Here is a 23701-nt window from a genome sequence, read left to right on the forward strand (position 1 = left end):
GTGGGCACACACGAGGGGCAGTGGGCTACCCCCTGGCAGTGCCAGGGGCTGTGGGTATCCCCCCGTGCTGATTCGGAGGCTCCTATGTTGGTGCATCCCTTTGTTTTTGCTAGCTAAGCTTGGGGATTTCCCGCTTGCCCTGGCAGAGGCTCAACCCAGAGCAGCACGGCCACCAGCACCCCTGGGTGGGGACCGGCAGCACTTGCAGCCTCTCCGCCTTTGCCATCCAGTGTCTTTTTTAAGGGCAACAGACACAACCAAGACTCGAGAGTGCTCGAAACACAGATGGTTGCCCATTGCTGAGAGGCAGCCTCTGGTTTCAAAGCCCACCTGGGGCTTCGCTTCTCCAGCTGGCCCAAACCTGCACAGTCTGGGTGGTGCAGCCGGTGCCCCTGCCTGCGGGATGGGGACCAGCCTGCCCCACACCCGCTGTGAGAGATGCAAATCACCCCCCTGCTCGGCTGCCTCTGAAACTGCCAAATATAACCCTCCTAAATACAAACCATCGTGAAGTGTTTCAAATTTAGCTTGGTAAGTGACCTGCAAACTTTACAGTTTCAGGTGTTATTCTTTTTTTCCTTTTGTTCTGAGAAATCCCACCCTATGACACACAGAAGCTAAAAAGCTATGCTTATGCAAATGCAGGGTTTCCCCCAAATCAGGCTTTCCAGACCCCAGTGGCTGGAGCAGATAGGACAATTAGGACATTGCTGTCCCGTGCCAGAGGAAGAGGAAGGTGACCTGAGGTCATCCTGTGCAAAGGGTGGTTGGGAAGTGGGCAGAAGCTACTCACCACTGTCGAGTCAATCTTGGGTCCTCCATCGTCAGCCACCACCGTCAAGGTGTAGAAATCTCCCTTCTCTCGATCCACCTGGCCTTTGACTGTGATCACACCCTGCCAAGGATGAACACCACTTGTGTTTGGCCACCAACATCAAAGCCCACAGCGGACAACCAAGGCAGGAGTGACCATGCTGTGGCTACTTACAGTGATCCCATTGATCTTGAAGAGAGAGAGCGCCTGGGCGTTGGTGTTGGGGTCAAATTTGTAGGTGATCTGGTTGAGGTTGTCGATGGAGCGGGCCTGGACTCGGAGCACCTCGGAGCCCAGGGGGATGTTCTCCATGATCACAGCCTCATAGCTGCTGTTGGAGAACTGCACAGCCTCGTCCAGCTCGTTCAGCAGGCTGACATACACGCTGCAGAAGCCCTGGTTGTTGGGGGGTGCTTGGTCTGTGGCAGAGACGTTCATCAGGTAGCTGGTTTTGGTCTCGTAGTCCAGGTACTCGATTGTTGTGATGAGGCCCGTGCTTTCATCGATCTCAAACTTCCCCTCGGCGCCTGACAGGATTTTGTAGCTCACCAGACCTCCATTCCCTGGGACAGGAGCAGGAACCACGGTGCTGGTTGGATCAAGCATCCCAAAGAGGCAGGTCCCACCAGCACGGACCCCAGCCATGGAGCGGAGCCCATCCCACGAGGGGATTTCAGCCCAGCCAAGCCAGGATCCGTGCAATGGCTGATTTCAACACTTTCCCTCCAAACTTGGTGTTTCTGTGAGCTCACCCCTGGCTTCCTACCTGTGTCTCGATCGGTGGCCCGGACCACCGCTACCGAAGTGCCTATCCCTGCCGTCTCCCGCAGCCCCAGGCGGTTGTACTGCCGCTGGGTGAACACCGGCACCTCGTCATTGACATCTTCCACGTAGACAATCACCTGCGAAAGTTCCCAGAGAAACCACAGCTGACCCAGGCAGGTTTGTGAACCCTCACTGGCCGCTTACGCTTGTGAGGGGAAATCCATCCTTCACAGCGCTCATCTGCTTCACCGGAGAAACAATATCTGCACTACCAATACCACTGGATGGAGGGTGAACATGCGCGGTTTAACATCATAAACAAGGTCCACGGTTGGAGTGACTCAGTCCTTCCCTGGCCAGAGGGGGGTTATAGTCTGTCTATTAATTCCTCCATGCTTTGGGATGCTCTGTTGGAAACCCTGCACTTAGAGACCCTGCAATGCAGAAACGCTCATAGCTCGGTGGGAAATTCCTGCTCCGAGTTCAGCAGGTCAAGCTGCATTTTCTCCCCTTTCCCCAGGGAACATCCTTTCTCCTCCCGGTTTTCTGCTTGTTGCTGGTGCTGCGGGCATGTTGCCCTCAGGCAGAGCCCACCATGAACTCAACGCGTCTAAAAATAGGTGGAACAAAAGGGCTGGGTTTGTGGGAACCGTGGGAAGCTGGTGTATCACTCTAAAGGTTACTGCCACTAGGTCCTGGCTGATTTACAAATCAGTGCCTGGCCAGGACACACGGTTTCCAACAGGCTGAGGCTCAGCTCTCCCTCCCGCAGCAGAACCGCATCTCGCCAGGTGAGCGGGACTCCCCGTGACAGTGATTGCTGCACCGCTTATCAGCCTCATCGCACCAAAACGTCACAGGAAAAAATTAACCCCCCCACCACCAGCAAAAAAAAACCCAACAAGCTTTTCTCCACCCACGGGCTGCCCGTGAAGACTGTCTGTCAGCGTTTCCACGCCAGGTCTCTCAGACTTGCTGCATGGGCTGGAAATGACAGCGCTCTGATGGAGCATCCGGAATGTTTTTCAATTAAATCCTCTGGTGCCCAGCCCCGCTGCCCGCCCCTCGGGCACTGCCGGGTCCTTACCCGCACGGAGCTCCTCATGGGTCCCTGCTCTGTGTTGTACGCCTCCACCTCCAGGACGTGAGAGGAGTTCTGCTCCCTGTCCAGGTGCCGCACGCCTCGCATCACCAGCCCCGTGCTGGGATTGATGCGAAAGTGGTTGTGTTCGTTTCCTGGTCGGGGGGGAAAGCAAGATGGATGCTGCCCATCACTGCTGCATCTGTCCTGGCGACACACCGAGCCCTCCCCAGGGGCATATATTGAGCAAAACCTAAGTCCCCATCACCTTCAGCTCAGCAGGGTTTGGCTATTGGTTTGACACTGTCTAGGTGTCCACCTACAAACCATTCCCTGGCAATAAGCCCTAATGCTGAGGTTTTGCTCAGGGAGATGTTTCTGTGGGCTGCAAAGTGCAAAAGGATGGAGAGTGTGAGGAGGTTGTGTGTGCGGCTGGCCAGACCCCGCCCCAAATGCACCAATGTATCCAGGGGCACCTGGACTTACCCTTGATGATCCTGTACCACACTCTGCCGTTAACGCCTTCATCTGCGTCTGTGGCTTTCACCTTCACGAGAAAAGAGGAGGAGTTAGGGTGAAGAGCAGAGGTTTCCAGGCCGTGGCAATTCCTTCTGCCCTGCCTGAGGCTGGACATCCTGCTCCTCCATCTGAACCGGGCAGCTTACCTCCTGCAAAGCAAAAGGAATTCCCCTCCCCTTGCTGCTGAACAGGTGGGGAGCCCTTGTCTGCCAGGTTAGCCAAGGGTGGACTCAGGGACTGAGGTCTGTGCCATGAAACCCGCAGGCCAGGGTGCTGGTGGACGTGCGTCCATCGGTCCTGCATGCCAACGCTTGTCCTGCTAGAGAGGCCACCAGGGATGGAGCCCTTCGTGTGCACAGAGCTGGCCCCAGCCACTCCTGGGCACCCAGCCCATGGCGTCGGGGTGCATCACAAGCTGTGTTAAAGGAATGGCCCATGGCTTGGCTGGCACTGGACCCTGCACCTGGGTCTATTGGCTCTGAGAGCTGTTTGTATTTATCCTTTCACTGCAAGCTATTGCCAACTCACCCAAGCAGCAGCATATACAAAAAATACCAAAAGAAACTTTATTACAACCAGCCCGGGGCATGCTGGTGGTCTGGACACTGGCCTGAGTCCTTGCAAGACCCCGAGCAGGGGGGAGCACCCCTCAGCTGTGACGCACGGCACGGTCTGTGCACGTACTGAATAAACCATGTGCCTGGGAAACCCAAGCCACGGGTCCCCTCTGGTGTCACCGATCAACACTGCAGTGCTTTCCCTGCAAACTGGCCCAGGCAGCTGGGAAGTGGGACCTGGCGAGGGGCGGCTTGGGGCCGGGGGCGTCTCCTCCAGCTGGCACTGAGCTGCCGCATCCCCCCCCTGCAGAAACCGTGTCGCGCAAAGCATCCAGACTGCGGCGGCAGTGCTGGTTACGTGCGAATCACCAGGGTGAAAATGAGGGGAATGCCTTACCCTTCATTCTCTGCCTGCTTCCTCCAGCAAAGCATCTTCTGCCTGCAAATATTACCTAGTGGTTTCCTTCTCCCAGGCAGGGAGAAGTGTGCACCCAGATGTGCACTGCAAAGAGGAGGGGTTGCTGCAAAGGACACGCGTCCAGTGGGAATAGCAAGGCTCAGCTTTAAAGCCCTGGGCTGGCTTTAACCCTCAGCCCCACACAACGCTTGCAGGAGGCAGAGATGCTCTTCCAAAGTGCAGTTTTGAAATGCCTTGCACTGCTCTTGCTCCCTTCCACCAAATAAGCCCGCATCAGCAGAAATCTTAGAAAATGCTGACCCCGTGCTTGCAAACTATCTGGATTTCCCAGTCATGTGCCACACACACTGTTTTTCTCTGTCCCAGACCAGCTCACATCTTGTTTATGGCTGAACACAAGCCTGCGCCTTTGTGTTTCACCATGGACCCAACGCCGCCTTCTCCCAGCTCTCCCTCTGAATGCTGCCTCTGCACCCACACCAGCTCTTCCACCCCAGGGCTCCCCAAGGCTATTTCTGGGCAGGAGCCAGGCTGTCTCCTCCCCCAGGTGATGGATGAACGCAGCAGGCAGGCAGACGCTGCCCAGGCAAAGCGCCTGCCTTGGCACAGGGAGCCCAGCCTGCCTAAGAAAACCCAGTAACCTGTATGAAACCAATGCATGCTCCTACTGCTGCCATGGACAGAAAATGCTCAGCTGCTGCTGGTTAGACCCGCTGGGGTCCCAGAGGAGACGTTGCACTTTGACAAACTGCCCCAAACTTGGGAAAACAAACTAACTCGAGAGCAACTGCTGGGAGAAAAGCCCTTTCTGCTGCAGGTGCAAAGCACCTTGTGCAGCTGAGCGCCGTGCTTCCAGCCTGCTTTATCCCCCTACTAGAGAAAGTGGGCTGCAGGCAAAGCCAGCGCATTCCAAACACCCCGAGCTACTGGAAAGGGGTCAGAAAAGGAGGAGGAAGCAGAAGGAATAAAAGGGTGGAAAAAAGCAGGCAGCTTGGCACAGAGTTGCTGGGAAAAGGGGGAGCAAGTGTGTGGAGGCAGCCTGTGACTGCAGCACTGAGCAGGGACACAGCCCCATGGCACCACCCCGCTGGCAAAGCCCGGGAGGGGGCTCAGGGCCCCCCTTGGATTTGCGTGCTCAGGCTGTCCCCAGCCTGGCTGCCATCTCTGTCCCACCCTCCCTCGCCCTCCCAAGGGAGAAGGGGGCTGGCAGCTCGCAGAGGACGGCTGGAGAGGCAGCAAGGCAAAGCCAGAGCTCAGCCGGCTGGGGAGAGGTAGGGACCCCAAACCCCTGAGCAAACCCACTGCTGGCCACTCTGGCAAGCCCTGAGGGCTGAGACAAGCCAGGAATGTGCCACCATCCCGCTGGAGAGCTACTGCCCTCAGCCCTGCGGCCACGCGAGGAAAGGGCTGCAGATGGGGTGGGGAGACGCAAAGTTTGGGGTGGCTTCGAAGTCAGGTATCTTAACCCTTCCCTGTCGTGTTGCTTTGCCTGTTGTGGCGCTAGGAGAGGGGGAAAGTCCTGCAGATGCAGTGCTGCTAACAGTGAGGGTGACGGGGTACAGCATCATTACAGCCTTTTATTTCGGTATCCAGCTATCCGGGTGGTTCGGCTGGGTGTGTGGTACCCTCCAGCATCGCCTCCTCCTGCAAGCAAACTGAAAGACTTGGTGCACTGGGAAACGCTCGGGAGCTCCAGGAAAGCACTGCTAAGCAAGGCAGGGAGGGGAAGGAGAGCTGCTTTTCATCTGAGCTGTATTACAGGCACAGAGATGCCCGAAAACAGCCTTTTCATTGCGGGAGTATGAGAAAAGGGAGGGAGACCATACAGAAAACTCCTGCCAAACCAGCCAGCCATGCCAGGCCAGGCAAGCAGTGCCCGGTGCTGGGCAGAAAAACACTCCCTGTCTTCTTCTCATACACAAGAGACATTCCTTCTTCCATTCCACCTTCCCCAGGGGGATTTAGCTTTATTGCGATTTTTCTGCTTTCCCTCTGATCCTCAGCTGCCTTGTGCCCAGTGCCGGGTCCCGAGCACTCGTGGGGATGCTCATGTCAGAGCTGATCAGCCAGGGATGATCCTTCTGGAGGGGTTTCCCAGCCTGGACAAGCCTGTTGCTAACCCAGCTGCACTGAACAACGTGGGGTTTGGGTGGGACAGCAGCGCTGGGCACGTGTGGTGGACCAGGGATGCAGGGCAGCTTGGCTGATGAGCACCAAACGCTCTGGTCCATCACCGTGCGGCAGGAAAGGTAACAAGCTCACACACTGCGGTGAGGAAGCCCTCACCCTGGGCATGCCATGGGCACGGGGAGCGCTGCTCCTACAAAGCCCTGGCATTTCTCCTGAGAAGATCCCAATTTTGGTGGCTTTTTGCTAAAATTCTGCTGAAACCACTGTAGACCTGCCTCAGGCAGATGGTGGGGGTGGAACCCCCTTTGTCTGTATTAATATATTGAAAACTTGCTGGCCCAAAAAGAAAGTCACCACTCAAATGTGCTCCGCAAAGACCTCCCAAATTCTTGGTGTCTCTGTTTCTGGAAGGGCTCAGAGATCAGGCACCTTCCCTGAGCCTGCAGCTCTGCCAGGCCATGGTGTGAGGAGAGGATGGATGGCAAGCAAGAGGAGGAGAGGGCATGGCTGGAAAAGCCTGGGAACACATCAGCGTGATTCCCTCCTGCCAGGTTTCTAAGGAACATCGTCAGCTGGATTTAAATGAAAAACCCTACAGCCACTACCAACAGAGCTAAAAACAACCTGGAGAAAGAAATTGCCCGAGTCTCCCAGCTCGCTCTTAACCAACAATACAAGGGGACCAAGCCAAACCACGTACGGCCAGTGAATGCCAGAACAACGGTAGCCGTGGTAATGTCAGTTCGGGCTGCCTCTGGTAGCACTGTAAGGAGCTGATTTTCATGCCCTGGCAGTGCAGAGGAGTTGCCCACGTAGCAGGGTGGTCCTTGGGGTGGCTGGGGTTGCTGGGGGCTGTTCTGCTCCCAAAGCTGCAGGGGAAGGGGCTGAGCCGGGCAAGGAGAGGCTGCACAATAAAGAAATGCTTTTGGGGGTGAAGAGAAGGGAGAATATCACTCTAAAGGAGGGGGCAAGAATACTGGCCCCTGAGCCTGCTTGCAATACACACGGGGATTCACCCGAGCTAAGGGGTTATCGGACACCAACCCGTTTATTTATGCATTTTCTGCCTTCTGAGTGCAGACCTGGTCTGACCCATGGGCCATATCTCCCCAGAGCTTCTGGGGTCAGACCGTGCCAATATAGTCCCTGCCCTGAGGTCACCAGTATCGCAGCTTTGTGTGCCCAAGCCCAGATGATGCAAAGTGTTCCAGAAATAAATCACACCTCCCAAGTGCCTCAAACCCAGCACCCAGCTCTCGTGGAGACTTGTGACCTGATCCCTCCATACCTCAGCTCACTGGGACAGCACGGATCCTGCCAGAGCCATCTGTCCCCTCTGGGAGCATGTAAGGCTCAATCCAAATCCATACTTGTCAGGAGACTGCCCGGTCACAGACCAGACTAACAGCTCTCCATCACTCTTCTGCCCGCACATCTGTGCAGGAAAGTCAGAGTAATGAAGCTTTACCTCCAAGCAGGCAGAGCACCAAGGGCCACGGCAAGGCAGCCAAGGGTTGGCACAGCAATACTGCCCCAGGCCTTGTCCCCAGCCTCAAGAACAGCCTGGGGGTGCTGGGAGCAAAATGATGGGTGCAAACTGCTCAGGGGATGCGAGCTGGGGGGACCTGAGCCGCTGGGGAAAGGAGAGGCCAGTCACCATTGGTTCTTTGGTAAGAGCTCTTACTGATGAGGCTTTGGGAAGCTGGTATTCATCACTTTGCAGATCTGAGAAACCCACAACATGCCTGAACCTGAAACCAGGTCAGAAAAGCACCTAACCCAAGTGGATTCTTGGCACAAGCAGGATGAGGGCGTTAGACTTTGCTCCTGCAAAACAAAAGGTAATGCTAGTGCAATACTGCAGCTCGACCGGGAGTTACCCAGGCAGAGGTTCAAGCGACCGTTCATTTTCTTTAAGGGAGAGAGAAAACCAAAACCAAAACCAAACGACAAAAAACCCCAAATGATAGTTAAGTCAGCAAAACCACATTTCCAGGGAATAGAGAACCACCAAACCCCAGCAGCCTGGGGGAAGGATTTTGGACCTTGTCTAGTGGATGGTTAATGTATCAGTCCCAGAAAAGCATCATGCAAAGTGTGTCTGTGTCCCCTCTACCAGTGTCATCGCTGGGACCACGGTCCTGCATGCACATGGCACTACCTGTGCTAGATTTCTTTGCCAGATGGTTTTGCACGTCAGGGCAGAACTTTGCAGGTACCAATCCCATCCCTGTCCTTTGCCTGCTGGCAAAACAGACAGACTCCTGTCACCCTGTGGCACAGGAAACATTGCCGGGGGGACCTTGACCATCAAAGCAAGCCAACCATCCATCAGGTTGGACAGGGGGTGGTGGCTGTCCATCTTCTAGGTGGTAATCACTTGTGTCACTTCACTGTGTCATCTTATGCACTGCAGGGAAGATGAGCACAGAGGACGCTGGCAACGGGACCTCTCCCACTCCACCTCTCCTTGGGCTTCTGGTTTCAACCACTGAGCTGCTTTCACCCATTTCCACATCCCCGGAGAAGACAGACCTGCTGCCCGTCATCATCACGCTCGTCTGCATCTTCCTCCTCCTGGCGGCCTTCCTCATCTTTGTCACCCTCTACAAGCCAGCGGCGCTGGACCAGTCCCTTTCCGGGCCCCGTGAGTGGATGCCCCATCACCCAGCAGATGCCAGTGAGCCCCAGCTGAAGCTCTGGAAGCGCCTGGGCTCCCTGCGATGCTCCATCAGCACCTTCAGGAGAAGTCGGCTGGTGTCCCAGAGCCAGCTTGCCTGCCCCAGGAGCCGCCCCACCAGCCAGGGCTGGGACATCATGGAGTCCACCAAAATGTGATCTTGCTCGGCTAGAACTAACTCCCCCGCACTGCTATCCTTTCCCAAGCCTTTGGCTCGGGCCCAGTTCCCCTCTCAAACAGCCCCCGCAGTGCCCTGGGCACCCCGGCACAGCCCCCTTGGGCAGCTCATTTCCAGGCAGTGGCTCTGCAAGGTGCCAGGAGATTTGGCTATTTCAGGTTCCCAAATGCTTTCCAGGTTGCTGTTTCCTGGCAGGAAAGGTGGAGGCACCTGAACTCCACCCACACGCAGTTAACACTGAGCAGTCCAAAAAAATATTGCAGCTTAATTTCTTTTTGGAAAAATATTGTGCAAGTTGCGAGGCATCTGAACCAACAGCCCGGGTGAGAGCAGAGCCACCTGGCTGCCTCTGAGAGAGCTGTCCTGGAGCAAACATGCTTCCCAAACAGCAATCCTCAGGCAAGATTGCTCCCCGAGATGTGCTCCCGAGCAAGCGGAGGAAGGCTCGTGCCCCTCACCTGCTGCCCAGCCCCTGTTCTTCCTGTTCCCGTGCAACAAGCCGTGCTTTGCTGCGGTCGATGCTCAGGAAGACTCATGCTACAGCTGTCTGCTGGAAACCTGCTTCAATAAACGAGCAGTGGGAGCAGGTGAACACACCTGTCGATGCATTCAAGAGGCCTTTGGAGGCTGGCAGGGGAAAAAGAAGTGGCTTAATTCTTCCAGGTCTGCAGCTCACACACTACTTTCAGCCAGCACCGTTTGGGTGAAGCCTCCGTGCCTGGTGAGGCCCCATGATGAGCAACAAACCTCACCTCTCTGGGTTTCACGTGGTTTCTGACCCTCGCAGGGAGCAGCTCTGCATCAGGACATTCAGGGGGAGACATTCAGCACATAGTTCAGTTTCAAAGGTGTAAATTAAGCTAAGCCCAGGTGATTGCCCATTTCCAGTTCCCTCTGCTTTGGCTCTGTGGAAAACAGACTTTCCACAGATAGGACCTCTCCTTTGCCACAGACCACCAAAGGCATCTTGGGAAGTGTGCTCTAAGAAAAGGGGCTTTGATGCCACACGCAGGTTTCCTCCATTCGTAGCCTTCCAATTTGCAAAAAAGGGCTCAATTTTGGGAATCCCACAGCAGGGCTCCTCTCCTGCAGCACAGCTCCCCTGCACATCTACAGATGCTCAGAGACTGCCGCAGTGCTACCAGCATTACATACACTGGGACACAGGTGACAAGGAGCTCAGAGACTGGCACAGTGCTACCAGCATTACATACCCTGGGACACAGGTGACAAGGAGCTCAGAGACTGGCGCAGTGCTACCAGCATTACATACATTGGGACACAGGTGACAAGGAGCTCAGAGACTGGCACAGTGCTACCAGCATTACATACCCTGGGACACAGGTGACAAGAAGCTCAGAGACTGGCACAGCACTACAAGCATTACATACCCTGGGACACAGGTGACAAGGAGCTCAGAGACTGGCACAGTGCTACCAGCATTACATACATTGGGACACAGGTGACAAGGAGCTCAGAGACTGGCGCAGTGCTACCAGCATTACATACCCCAGGACACAGGTGACAAGGAGCTGCAGGACCGGCACTTGGGAACTGGCCACCTCAAGCACAACTCACATCAAATCTTTCTTGCAAGAGGCAAAAGGCTCTTTTCTTCTCTGGCAGTGACTCACTCTGCCTACAGGAGCCAGGACAAAGCTGCCCCTTTCCCCGTGCCACGAGAGGTATTCAAGGCAGGAGGAGCCTTCCCAGGGCTCTCTGCAAAGAGCCTTTGGTGCCCGCGCCAGCGGAGCCCTGGGTTTGAAGGGCTGCTGCGTGAATGCCGCATTCATGCAGTGCTCACTGAGCCATTCAGCTCTGCCCACCGCTTCCTCAAAGAGCAATAAAAACGAAAGCAAAGCCCAAATGCTTTTCTTCATCTTTTCTTCCCTCTCCTCTCAGAAAATATCTTTGCATGCTCTCTTCTCCACCCCCCCTTGAGATCTCTGCTCTCGGCCCCTTCTCCTCTGGGAGGAGGGAGAAAGCAGGGACACAGCCAGGCAAAGCCCTCACCAGCACATGGCCTGGGTTTTCTCCTCTCACCCCCCTGCAGAAATGGGGTGAATTTCTTATTTTCCCCCTGATTTACTGTCTTCTCCCCGGTGCTCACAGCCTGCGTTAGCAAAGGAGCAGGGGAGCGCACAAGCAAGAGCACATCTTGTGCTGGCCCAGGAGAACAGACCACTCATGGAGAGAGAAAATATCCTCTCTGGGCTTCCTGCACCTCACAGCCACAGTACCAGGGCCCAGAGATGGGGGGACCCCCTTCAGCCACCCAGGAGACCCGAGGGAACAGGGTCACCTGCCTGCACTATGCTGCTGGCGGCTGGGATGTCCTCGGGGACGCTGACTTCGTAGCTGCTCTGGAGAAAGATGGGTCTGTTGTCATTGACATCCAGGACAGTGACGTACACAGTGGCAGTCCCGGTGCGTCGGTTCCCTGTGGGGCCGTTGTCTGTATTGGAGAGAAAGGCGAGGGAAGGTTGGGTCACCTCCATCTCCTCCTTGCATGGGTGGTGCTCAGCCTTCAGCTGCTGGAAACAGCTGGACCAACTTTTCTAAACAAATCCTCCATCTTTTCTGCAGCTTCCAAAGTCCACACTGAACCACGAGGCTTTTTTCTGCCTATCCTGAAAGCAAAAGGAAAAGCCAAAGCACCAGCAAGGTCTGCCATGGAGCCACTGCCCAGCGAGGCTGGAAACACAGCTGGTCATTAAGGAGGGTTTGCAACACCACAGACAAAGAGGCTGTTGTATGCTGGAAGGGACTAGTGGAGCTCAGGGATCTGGGATGTGGAGATGGGCAGTGCTCTGAGGATTTTCTGTAGACCCAGGTTAGCTCACAGCCAAAGAGCGCCAGGACCGGTTGATGTGCAGTAGATAAGGACGTGGCAGCATGACTCCTGGTTTTGCCACCAAGGATGAGGCAATGGAAAGCATAGGCTGGATTTGGTTTTTCCAGCATGCCTGATGTAAGTGAGCACTAAACCTACCCAGCTGAATACTGTGGGGTCTGGTGGCTGGGGAAACACAGGCAGCCTGATACCCATCTTGGGGGGCAGAACGGACCCTTCGCTACTTGGGATACAGTCCTGCGTGCCCAGCCAGTGCAGCATCCCTGCTGCAGACCCCATGCCCCCGAGGTGTCTGACCAGGCCACTTATTTCTCCTTTTAAAAGGGACATTCCAAGTCTTCTGTAAACAGGCACATCATTATAAAGCTCTGGGGATGATGGCCAAGATGCATTTGGCACGCAAGCCCTCTGCCCATGCCAGGTGGCACTGGATGAACCAGCAGCCAGCAAGCCAAGGGCTGGCATGGCGTTAGGGGAACGATGCTGGGGTTGTGTTTCTGGGTTGCCTCTCAGGAATGGGGCCTTGCCTTTCGTGCGGGAAAAGGAAATTCCCTGGGCTGGATGAGTCCGAGGAGTGAACTTACTGTGTGCGAAAGTCATGGTGGGATCGGGACATATTAACGCACATGGGTTGTGAAATGCTACCAGCAAACACAGGCTGTGGTTTGCAGAACACCTCAAAGGTCGCTGTCTCTCTGCCGGCTTTCTGAGGCAACTCGGTGTGTGCGTGGCCACCCCAGGTGTCCCATGGCAACAGTGGAAAACTGTGCTGGTTTGACTGAAGATGAGTTCATTTTCTTCATGCAGTTAGAGACCTTTCTTTTTCATAGCTACCACGGTCATTATTTGGATATAGTTTGAGAACAAGGGATAACACTTCGGGACAGAGTTAATGTGTTTAATCGCTCTGGTCTGAGAGCCGAGGACACTCTGAGCTCTGCCCACAGGTGTGAGGCAGCGAGGAAGGGGGGCAGAGATGGGGCAGAGCTTGACTGACATCCAGACCGATCAATAAGAGTATTCCATCCCATCGGTGTCATGCTTCACATTAGGGAGTCAGTTGCTCACTCACTCCTTGGCTTGCTTTGCTCTTTTTCTCGGGGCCAGGGGCGTTTAGGACATTTGGGACGTTTAGTCTGCCCTTTTGCTGCTTTGCAGAGGCCTCCGGGCTTTTCAGCCCCTTTTCCTTCTTCGCTCGTCGGGATCAGCTGTTTGGGATCAGCTGCCGCTTCCTGGGACTGGCTGCTCAGTGTGGACGGAGTTCATGAGAAATCGCATTGGGTATCTTTCACTTTACATCCTATTTCTATTTTATATATGTATTTACTAGTAGTGTATTAGTATTTTGTTATAGTATTAAACTGTGTTTATCTCAATCCAAGTTTCTCCCTTCCCTTTCAATTCTCTCCCCTATGTCAGGGGTGGGGAGGCGGGTAAGCGAGCGGCTATAGTGCTTGTATTACTAGCTGGTGTTAAACCACGACAGAAACCCTTACCGATGGCCTCCAGGATCAACGTGTACGACGCCACAGTCTCCCTGTCCAGACTCACAACTGTCCTCACCACCCCATCCCTGAAGCCGACGCTGAATTTCCCATCCTGGTTCCCACCTGCAGCAAAGGACAAGGACCGGGTTACCCGTTGTCTGGGTGTGGGGAGCACAGCCCATGCCACAGGGGATGCTGTAGCCTGGGCAGGGGGTCAGCGTGGCCGTGGGGATCGCAAGCACTCCCGAAGGGCTGCGCTTTACACAGTTTTGAGAAGAACAAGCATATAACAAGCTCATATCTTGCCCTATGCAAAGCTTCTCTGCAGCAACAGCGGACAGAGTGTCTTCTCTCCATCACACCAAGCGCCGTGCCTGCCTCACGGCACAGGCAAGGAGCGGTGCTTGGAGCACCAGCTGAATCATAGGCACACCGTATCATTTCTTGAACACTTCAGAAGCAAACCGGGGTTGCTTTGCATGTGGCCTGCAGTACCTGTGGGACAGCACACATCTTTTCTCTCGTGGAGGAGGCCGGAGGGGCCATGAGATGAAATGTAGGGCTGCTGTTACGAGAAGAATTACTCCGGTGACACTTGTATTTTTGCCCTGTTTCCTGAGGGCTGAATGCCGCATGTGCACTTTGCAAGACAAAGTGTGGCCGGGGCTTCCCCCGCCTCTCGCTGCAGGTGCTGCAGCTGTGGAGCAGGCTGGGCACTGTCTGCCCACTCCTGCCCCCCAAAAACCACCTGCATGAGCTGCTCTAAGACTCCAGAGAGGATTCCAGCCCTAAATACCCTCCCCAGCAGCATTAAGCCCATCCTCATGCTTTTTCTGGGACAGGTCGCTCTTTTCCACAGCCAAAGCTCCCCCATGCAGCCTTTCATACCTGTGATGAAGTAGCTGAGCTCAGCATTCAGCCCAACGTCAGCATCCGTGCAGTTGAGCCGGACCACTCGGAAATCCCGGGCCACGTTTTCGGGCAGCGACACATTGTAGATGGCTGGGAAGAAGGTGGGGCTCTCGTCGTTCACATCCAGAACTGAAAGGGGGAGCAGAGTTGAGTGTCCCCCCTCCTGCAGATGCCAGGGTGGTGTCTGCTGGGCTCCCAAACCCACCTGCCTGCTGCTCTGAGCATCCCAGGGATCACTCTGCCCCTTGCTCCCTGCCATTTGTGTGCTGGAGGGATCTGTAAGGGCCAGTTCCCACGGCTGTGGGCTGTGTTTGTTTTCCTCCACTAATACAGATCAAACCCATGAGCAGAGAAACGCTACCTAACCGGTGCAAACACTAGCTTTAATCACAGGCTCATCTCCATCCGCACCAAGAGGAAAATCTGGGGCTTCAATAGTATGTAGCAGAGGGCTCTGGGGTTATACAGTCAGAAATTCCTTTTTCCAAACCCAGGCCTAAGGAGAATCCAGTGTCAGTTTGTTTCCATGTTATGCTTATCCTCAGCACTAGGCTTGTGTGAAGCAGGTAAACAGAAGTGCATTATGTTAAAGGGACGCCACATAACAAGGATCCAGCTCTGAACCTGTGCTAACGTGGGCTGCCCGGCTGCGCAGCTGATGCGAATCACATACTGAAGCAAAAGGCAGACCAAAAGAAAAGAAACACTGGGGATGGGGGAATGGAGGAGAAGCAAGACGGAATTTGGGGGCCCTGCTAGGAACATCGTGTTTTCCCCATCTCTGCCCTACGCTGACACAACACCAGGTGAGATGCGAAGCCTGTGGGAATGGCAGCGCGATGGGCTGACCTCCCTACGTGCTGTCGTTCATCCTTTTGGGACCGAAGGGCTGAGAAGGGCTGGAAGGGCTCTTGGTGCACGCACCTTTGATGGTCAGGGTGCTGGTGGAACTCTTGGAGGGCACGCCGGCGTCGCTGGCCACCACCCGCAGGTAGTACTCGGCGATTCTCTCCCGGTCCAGCACAGCGGTGGAGGTGACGAGCCCGCTGGTGCTGTTGATGAGGAAATCCAGGCGGGGCATCCCCACCTGCATGCGGTATGTCACCTGCCCGTTCAGACCCTCATCCAGGTCGATGGCCACTACCTGGTGGGGCGAGAAGAGGGAAGAGGCGAGCATGGGGGAGCGCGATAATCTCCTGATGATGAAAACCACAGTGTATAAACCCTGAGCATCTCTTTGCCTCCAGGGATGCTGGGCTGAAACAAAGGGGCCTCGGAGCATCCTCCATGCTGGGAATGAGCACATGGGGTGGGATGCACCAACCTCTTCTGCATCCACCTTCTGCATTGCTAGAGGATGAAGTGGGTAGAGGGGATGCAGGGGATGGATATTCGGAAGAAAATTCTTTACAGAATGGGTTGTAAAGCACTGGAACAGGCTGCCCAGGAAAGTGGTTGGGTCACCATCGCTGGAGGTGTTTTAAAGACATATAGATGAAGTTCTTAGGGATATGGCTTAGTGCCAGAGTTAGGTTATGGTTGGACTCAACCGTCTTGAGGGTCTCTTCCAACCAAAATGACTCTCAGATTCTAGGGGATGAAGGGGATAAGCTGGTAGCCTGGTTCTGCAGAAGCGACGGCAGTGACAGCAGCAGCTCCCAGCGCGGGGCACGGTGGCGACGGGACACGCTCACCTGGAAGACGGAGGAGCCCGCAGGAAGGCCCTCAGCGATCTCGGCGGCGAAGGGCAGGTTTTGGAAAGTGGGATCATTGTCGTTCAGGTCCAGCAGGTTGACGAAAACCGTGGCGCTGCTGGTGGCTCGCAGGGGCGGCCTCCCACCTGCGGGTCCAGGGACAGGGTTTCAAGGGTAATGTCTCCAGCCGCTTCCAACCCTTTTTTCCAAAACAAGCCCTTACCTCTATGCAGACAGTCATGTAGGATGGGGCTGGCACCTCGAGGCATTAACCTGTCTGTGTTGCACACAGGGTGCACTATGGCAGGGAAAGCTCTCCCTGGCAGTAGGTGTGGAGGACAGATCGACAACCACCCGTGCAAGCAGCTAAAAACCAACAGCAACACCAATCTATCTTTATCCCTGCCCTTCTGGCATGCGGGTGGGACGAGGGCCTCAACACAGTGCAGAGGTGATGCAAAAATAGAAAGGGGCAGAGTGAAGGTTATACATGCCTGTTGGCTCTTAGAAACCAGCTGAATAACGGAAAATTATGTTTGTGTTCCTCTTTCTTTCTCTGATTTTTTTTCCTAAAAACGTTTCTCTAAGATCACATTTCCAGAGCAAAAAGGCATTTCACCCTCGACCAGCTCTTTTTGCCCTGCTGGCTCAGCTGACCTGCCTAGATGGGGATGGTGTGGTACCTCACTGGTCCTGCAGGGAAGCCCTGACCTCACAGAGGAGCCCAGAAACAGGTTCCCCGTGCCCTTTGACAAGCCGCTTCTTCCCAGCATCACACTACAAGCCCCCGGGTTGTTTTAGCAGCAGGTTTTTAACCTCCTTTCATTCTTTTAACCTCAAAACCATCTTTGGAACCTGTGCTTGAAACAGAGGAGAGGGACCAACATGGGGCTTACAGTCAGTGACGGACACCACGATCCTCCGCATGAGCTGGGCCTCCTGGGCGTTGGGGTTCTCCCGGTCCAGCAGCACGCCCGTAGTGCGGATCTTGCCCGTGGTGCTGTTGAGGCTGTAGAACTTGTTGGGGGGTCGGATGCTGTAGACTACCGTGCCGTTCTCCCCCAGGTCCGGGTCGATGGCCACCACCTGCCACGGAGAAACAGCCACAATTAAAGCAGAGCGGTGGGAGCATCCTCCATACAGCTGCATTTCGTGATATTTGCAGGGATTTTATACCCTCGAGGCCTCTACTGTGGTGTTAAATCTCAGCAAAATTGGCCTACAAGCCTGGGAGGTAAAGGCATGGAGAGACAGACACGAGCACGTAGCAATCGAATGGGCTTTTCTCCTTTTAAATAAAACCCTCCAGAAAAATAAAATAAAGGGGGCAAAGAGGTATGTTGAAGAACTTGTGCTGCCACATTGGAAATGGTGGAGATGATTCACTGGTGGGGTTCTCCTTCATGCCAGGCACTTTGTGGTTTATTGTTCTCTCTGTGACATTTTTAATTACAGGGGACATTCACATTAAAAAAAAAAACCAAAATGAACAACTTCGTTATGCTTGTAACTTTCCTGCTCCCCGCTGCTGAATTTACATTGTGTCAGTGACACAATAATTATTTTCCCAGCAACTAATTGGGATGTGAAAGGCAAAGGCAACTTCAAGGAGGTGCAGAACAGCAGGGCTGGAGCTGCGCGGAAGAGGGAAAACCTGCTGTGCTCCGCTGGGGCTGCGCTGCCAGACCTTTCTCCCCCCACCCAACTCTTTTTCCTTCATAGCCTTCCCCCTTATATGATTTTGTGGATTCTCTTCACTTTTCCCTCATTTATTTTCCGTCTCGCGCTCGTCATTTTTCTCCCAGCATGATGGAGGGTAAGCCTCCCTCTCCCCTTCTCTTTCATTTCACCAGAGGGACTTGAAAGGCTGTAAATCAATGTCTTTCAGAGAGGCCTTTGAAGGAGGTCACAGGCGAGGCAAAGAAAAGGAGAATTTGGCTAAAACACAGTTTGGGGAGGGAGTTAAAAAAAATCCCAGCAGAGAGGAGAAACACACATGGGATGGGCAATGGTGAGGCAGCTCGGGGGTAACCTTTTCCATGGATTTCTGCAGGGTGGCGCTTGGCTGAGGGTGACATCAGTTAGGAGGTGACATCGGTTAGGAGGTGACATTGGTTAGGAGGTGACTCCCTGCTCCAGCCAAGCAGGTAACCTCCGTGGGTGAAAAGAAGAGGCATTTAGTGCAACAGCTGCCTTCCCTTACACGTACCGTGGTGACGTCTGAGTTCGGGGGGGTCATTTCCACCAGGTTAATGAAGTATGGCTCATCCTTCCATGTGGGATAGTTGTCATTGATGTCCAGCAGTGTGATGTTCACCTGCAAGAGATCAAGCAAGCCGTCCTGCATCAGGCGACATTGGTTTCTGGGGCAGAACAGCGTGTCCTGCTGGACATACATCAACACCAGGTTCCCAACATGTGTTCACTCTCCAGAGGCAAAGCCTGCAGAAGAATAACCTCCTGCATCTCCATAGCCGAGGCTCCTTGGCATATCTGATCTTGGTTTGGCATATCTGATCTTGGTTTGGCTCATGTCTACTTATTGCTTTGCAATTAAAGCAACCACAGAGGCATGAGGTGTGTTTTGGAGCAGCTGCTTCACCGAGAGGGGGGGGGTGTAAATCAGTCCTGTGGTGGGGGGGACAGGGCACAGCGGAAGCATTAAAAACAACAACAAAAAAGACAAATTAGGAGATGGTCCAGTAACGGGGAGGGGTTGGGAGGTGCAAAGACAAGCGACCACAGCAGAGGACTGTGCCCTGAAGTGTCACCTAGCTTCATTTCCAGCCTGAGAAACAGCACCTCAGTGACAGCAGCAAGAATGTGAGATGCAGTCTATTGCCTGCGAGTCTCGCACCTCCCCGCATCACCGCTTCCCATCCAGCCTGTGAGTCCGCAAAGGTGCCCGAGGGAAGAGCTGCAGCTGGAGGGAAGCAGGATGGGGGCAGCGGGGTGCCTCCATGGAGCTTCTCCTGGGGTGTCCTGTGCTCCCCAGCCATGGATCCTACAGCCACATCAAGCTGAGCTGCTGGTGCCACCCCGTGGTAGAAAAGACTGAGCCGGACACCAAGGACATGCCCCGGCACAAGCCAAGGCACCAGGGTGGTCCCTGGGGAAGGTAGGTGACCCACCGCTACCCTGAGACCCCAGGGGCTTGTCTATCCTCCAGGGACCTTGCAAAGACTCTGAATGACTCTTATTCTCAGCTTAAAAGTCATTGTAGGGACCAGCTTTGAGTCCCAGGCATATATCTTCACTAATGACAGAGGACAATCAGCCACCCACTTCTCACAGACTTTTAACATTTTTTAACCTTTTAGGAACTTTGATCCATTTCTTTTTTTCCTAATTGCAATCTGGTGCAAAACCCTTGTTTTCTTTTTGATAAAGCTACGAGGAGAACATCACCTCATCCAGAGCCCCAAAGGGGAACCCAGCATCCAACTGGCCGTGCCATTGCCCGGCCAAACTCATCACGTTCCTCTGGGTTGTTCCATACATCGCTTCTAGCTTGCTCCCTGGATCATACACCTCCTGATGGCCCTCAGCAGTAGTGACAATTATTTTAGGGATGTCTTCAACACAAACACAATATTTCTCTGCATTGCCCTCAGCGTGGGGCATCTCTCGTGCAGCCCAACCAAGCACCCCAGGAGGAAGAGCACCCAAATGTTATGAAACATCCAAACCAACATGCTGCCCTGAGCAGTGAGAGCTGGATCCTTGGATTCTGACCTCCTGATATTTCCAAAGACTTTTACAGAACCTTTGCAAACAATGGGTCTCCCTGACATCTGCAAAGGGCAAGGCAAAGCAGTAGGCTTCAATCTGCAGTACAATGGCCTGCGCCTCCACCAGAGCCTTCTGAGGAGCCCAGGAAACCCTTGATCTAGGCAGTATGTGAATAGTAGTCATCAAGGAACAACTCACTGTGCCTACAGGCTGTCCAACTAAGCATTTTCTCAAGAGGCATGAACAAATGGAGCCGTGCTGCAGGTGGAATGGGTACCCGTCACCGCCTTCGCACGGAGAGCTGGACACGCAAAGCGCTGGAAGGTCAAGTGGCTCCTGGATGAATGACTCGCAAGGAAAGCAAGCCAAGTTTCAAGGTCTACACAGCCTGGTCAGTCATTCTGCAGGGGCTGTGAGCAGTGCTGGGGCAGCCCACATGACAGACACCACTTGTCTGTCCGTATGCTCTTTACTCATTCACACAGCTAGAATTAAACACTGCTGGCATGGGGAACTGAAGCATCAGCGTCTGGGCAGACCCAGACAGGCACCAGTGGCTCAAGGAGAAGGGACTTGCTCCTTCAGGCACTCACCATAGCAATGCCTGTCTTCTGGTGGTGGCCCACGCCTCCATCCACTGCCCGTACAATGAGGATGTATTCGGATTTGGCCTCCCGGTCCAGCAAGGATGTCGTTGTGATTTCTCCTGCAGCAACGGGAGATGAGAGAGATTAGAGATGTTATAGGGCAAGTAGGGACATTGGTGAAAAAAAAGGGCCACTCAAAACCAGAGACAGGTTCCTTCACAAATCGTCTCTTTCTTTTGATTCAGTTTCGAATAGACAGGTCAACTTGTCAGCAAGCTCCTGCAAACTTTGTGTCATGTCCTCCCACTGCCTGTGGCCCCTCATGCTCATTCCTGCCCATAACAAACCCAAAAAGATGCCAGCAATGGAAGGAGGGCAGCAGCTCCTTAGCTAACGTAAGCCCTTCAGCCAAAGCCTTTTCTTGGGCATCAGTCCCACCAGGAGCTAAGCTTCCACCGGTGTCTCTGCCAAAGCTCTCACAGTGACTGAGCTGAGGTCTGAAATCTGGGGAATCCCTTAAATTGTGTTTCTCCTAAACAGACTGACTAGGGAAGAGGAGGATCAGGTGGAGGAAGGAGAGAAAAGAGGAAAAATGATGGGGAAGAAAACCGAGGGAAATTCAGGAGAGGGAATTGGGAAGAAAACAGGGAGAGCATGTACAGAGGCTCACCCGAGCGAGCGTTGATCCGAAAATGTGAGGAGCCCTCCAGGGAGTAGATGATCGACTCCTGCCCGTACTCCCTGGACCGGTCCATGTCTGTGGCATTGAGAAACAGCACCGTGGCTCCTTGGGGGAGGCAGAAACGAGGGCTGAGATGAGCATTCACAGCCTGACGCGGCTCTTCTCAGCTGTCCTGTCCCCCCACACCATTCCTGCAGGTCACTTGGCCAAGGTGTCCCCTCTGTTGCCTGCACAGTACAGCCAAACCCCCAGACCTCATGGCTATGAAACTTTGCCAGGTCTGGCTTTTACCTCCCCAAAAAGCCATCACCCACCCCATTCCCGCTGGAAGACCTCCAGGTCCCTTCTGCGAGCCTGGAGAAGGAGCAGGGGCACGTTCTGTACCTGCCATGATGTCCTCCATGACGGCTATAACGTAGGAGGCCTTGCTGAACGTGGGAGGGTTGTCGTTTTCATCCTGAAGCAAAGAGAAGGTCGAGAAGCTGGTTGGGAAAAAGGCAAAACGGTCAAATAGCTGCAAAAGTCTGGAAGGGGGATGCTCCTGGCCAACTGTTTCTCAAGACACGACTAGCTCAAGACATCAGCGTGGGGAAGACGGCACCAGAGGTCTGAGCACACGGTTTCACAGCGGAGGCAGCTGAGGTTCAGACAAGTCAGTTGTCAGTGACTTTGCTGAGCCATACAGCGCGGACAACACCGACTGTTGGTTATCCAGCATTCTGGGCAGCATGCAGTATGGCCGAGGAACTGCTGCCGTTTGCACACGAGCATCTTCTGAGCTGCTCCTGCCACCAGCACAAGCCCTGCGAAGAGTCAAACGCCTCATGGAGCTCAGCAGTATCATGCACAGACCTGCTCCTCCCTCTCGGACCATGACACAGGTGGCTTAAAGCTCTGGGTCATCCCATCCGTGAGGTCACCATGCAGATCGGACTGAGCAGGGGATCTGCTGAGCTTGGTCTGCCTTGGTGTAAATGGAGGAACATTGTGGGTGTTTGCAGAGAGCAGCTACAGCGTTGTTTTGGTGAGGGGGGAAGCTGGTTTGCAGACCGATGCGCTCCCTCCGAGCATGTTTCTGCCAGCCTGGTGAAACCAGGCAGGAGCAATTCCTCACGATGTCCCTCAAAACAGATTTCAGACCAGCTTAAAGCTTCCCCAGGGGGGCTTTAAATGCTGTTTAGACAATGTTAAGAATCTGCCTTTAATGAACCAAACCCAGCCGCCTACAGAGGGGAGGTTGGAGCCACCAGGACATTAAAACACCGTTATGGACTCTGTCGTTTCCCTGGGACTGCTCTCGAGATGTTTTCTACCTGGAGACGGCTGATGGACCTGCAGGCTCAGCTGCTTCTGCTGCCACCAAACTTGATATTTGAGGCAATTTCACGTGCCAACGATGCCCATCGTACTCCAATTAAATTGCCATCCTCTGCTTTCATTGCCAGAAGCAGGTGGCCTTTAATCAGCCTTTGCAGCACTCAGCTCTCACCGCTGAGGGTCATGAGGAAATCACCCTCTGCATGTCCCTCCTCCTCCTCCTCGCAGACCTGGGTCTGGCTCATCCCCACGGGGCAAACCCGGGAGCTGTGGGCAGGTTAAAGGCAAAGCAAACAAGAGATGGAGCTCAGCGCTCCGAACACGGCAGCAGCGGCAGGGACCGAGGCGGGAACTTATTAGCAGTGATATTTCCCCGGATCCCAGTGTGGCCCGAGCTATTAGTTCTGATTCGGCGGCTGCCTCTACAAAAGCGTATTGTCCCCTAATGGGATATCTACAAGGCAAGTTTGACTTCTTTATTAAAAACCAACAACCAAAGGATGAAAAAAATTACCTCCCTCCACACTCACTCTTGTTCTGCCTTTTCACGGCTCTTGTTCCTCAAGTGGTGCTGTGAAACACTTCCTCCTCATTTTCTTCCTATTTTCTGCCTTTTTTTTTGTTTTTCTTTTTTTCCAGTTGAGAGAAAGTCCCTTTGGTTGAGAGTGGGAAAAGTGACAGCTACTTAAACCCCACCAGTGCACAGACTGAACCCGGAGGAGATGACCCATGGAAGTCTTCAGAAAGAGAGGTTTATGCTGTAAGCACAGCATAGGAAGGATGTATTTAACCACGCTAACCCCTCAGCACTGCCTTATTCGCCGTCTCCTGAGCCCAGGGAGGTTGCTGGAGGACAGGCGTGCTGATGGGACTTCATTCACATCCTAGAGCACTGTGGACTTTGTCTTCATCTTCGCAGACTGCTGCTGCTGCCAGCCCCGCTTAGATCCCATCACCACGAGACTGACGGGTCGTCAAGCAAACTGTCTCCATCACTGATACCCGCCCCTCCAGATGTCCTCGAACCACAATGTGCCTCAAAGCAACAATCTGATCTAATCGTCCTGAGGAAGGCTGTGAAGCTTTCCCTCTCCCAGCAGCAACGCCTCCTCGAGGAGGTTTGCACCTAGCGCTGGAGCCTGAGATGTGTGGCAAAGCCCACAGCATGGCTGGGACAGCTGGCACTGGGGAGATAAACAAGCGACAGCCTGTGATTGATTCAGGAACAGATAATTTCTGACACTACACGTGCTAACGTGCGGCCGAAGCGCCCTCCTCTGCATCCCTGCGAGCT

At 54.2% G+C, this 23701-nt stretch overlaps 1 protein-coding gene across 2 annotated transcripts in view; it reads right to left on the reverse strand.

Moving 5' to 3' along the window:
* CDH23 (cadherin related 23) overlaps positions 1 to 23701 on the reverse strand; it is a gene marked incomplete at its 5' end in the record, with an annotated part of 191770 nt that overhangs the window by 37428 nt on the left and 130641 nt on the right. For both annotated transcript variants that reach the window (XM_082054336.1, XM_082054337.1), the window contains 15 exons: positions 794 to 895; positions 989 to 1377; positions 1581 to 1716; positions 2667 to 2815; positions 3147 to 3207; positions 11449 to 11597; positions 13493 to 13606; positions 14372 to 14524; positions 15320 to 15539; positions 16090 to 16235; positions 16986 to 17175; positions 18299 to 18406; positions 20415 to 20527; positions 21079 to 21195; positions 21475 to 21547. In XM_082054336.1, coding sequence (XP_081910462.1) covers positions 794 to 895; positions 989 to 1377; positions 1581 to 1716; positions 2667 to 2815; positions 3147 to 3207; positions 11449 to 11597; positions 13493 to 13606; positions 14372 to 14524; positions 15320 to 15539; positions 16090 to 16235; positions 16986 to 17175; positions 18299 to 18406; positions 20415 to 20527; positions 21079 to 21195; positions 21475 to 21547 — 2220 coding nt within the window. The remainder of the gene's footprint in view (positions 1 to 793; positions 896 to 988; positions 1378 to 1580; positions 1717 to 2666; positions 2816 to 3146; positions 3208 to 11448; positions 11598 to 13492; positions 13607 to 14371; positions 14525 to 15319; positions 15540 to 16089; positions 16236 to 16985; positions 17176 to 18298; positions 18407 to 20414; positions 20528 to 21078; positions 21196 to 21474; positions 21548 to 23701) is intronic.

The sequence above is a fragment of the Streptopelia decaocto genome, assembly GCF_964273445.1.
Source record: "Streptopelia decaocto genome assembly, chromosome: 5".
Taxonomy (NCBI): domain Eukaryota; kingdom Metazoa; phylum Chordata; class Aves; order Columbiformes; family Columbidae; genus Streptopelia; species Streptopelia decaocto.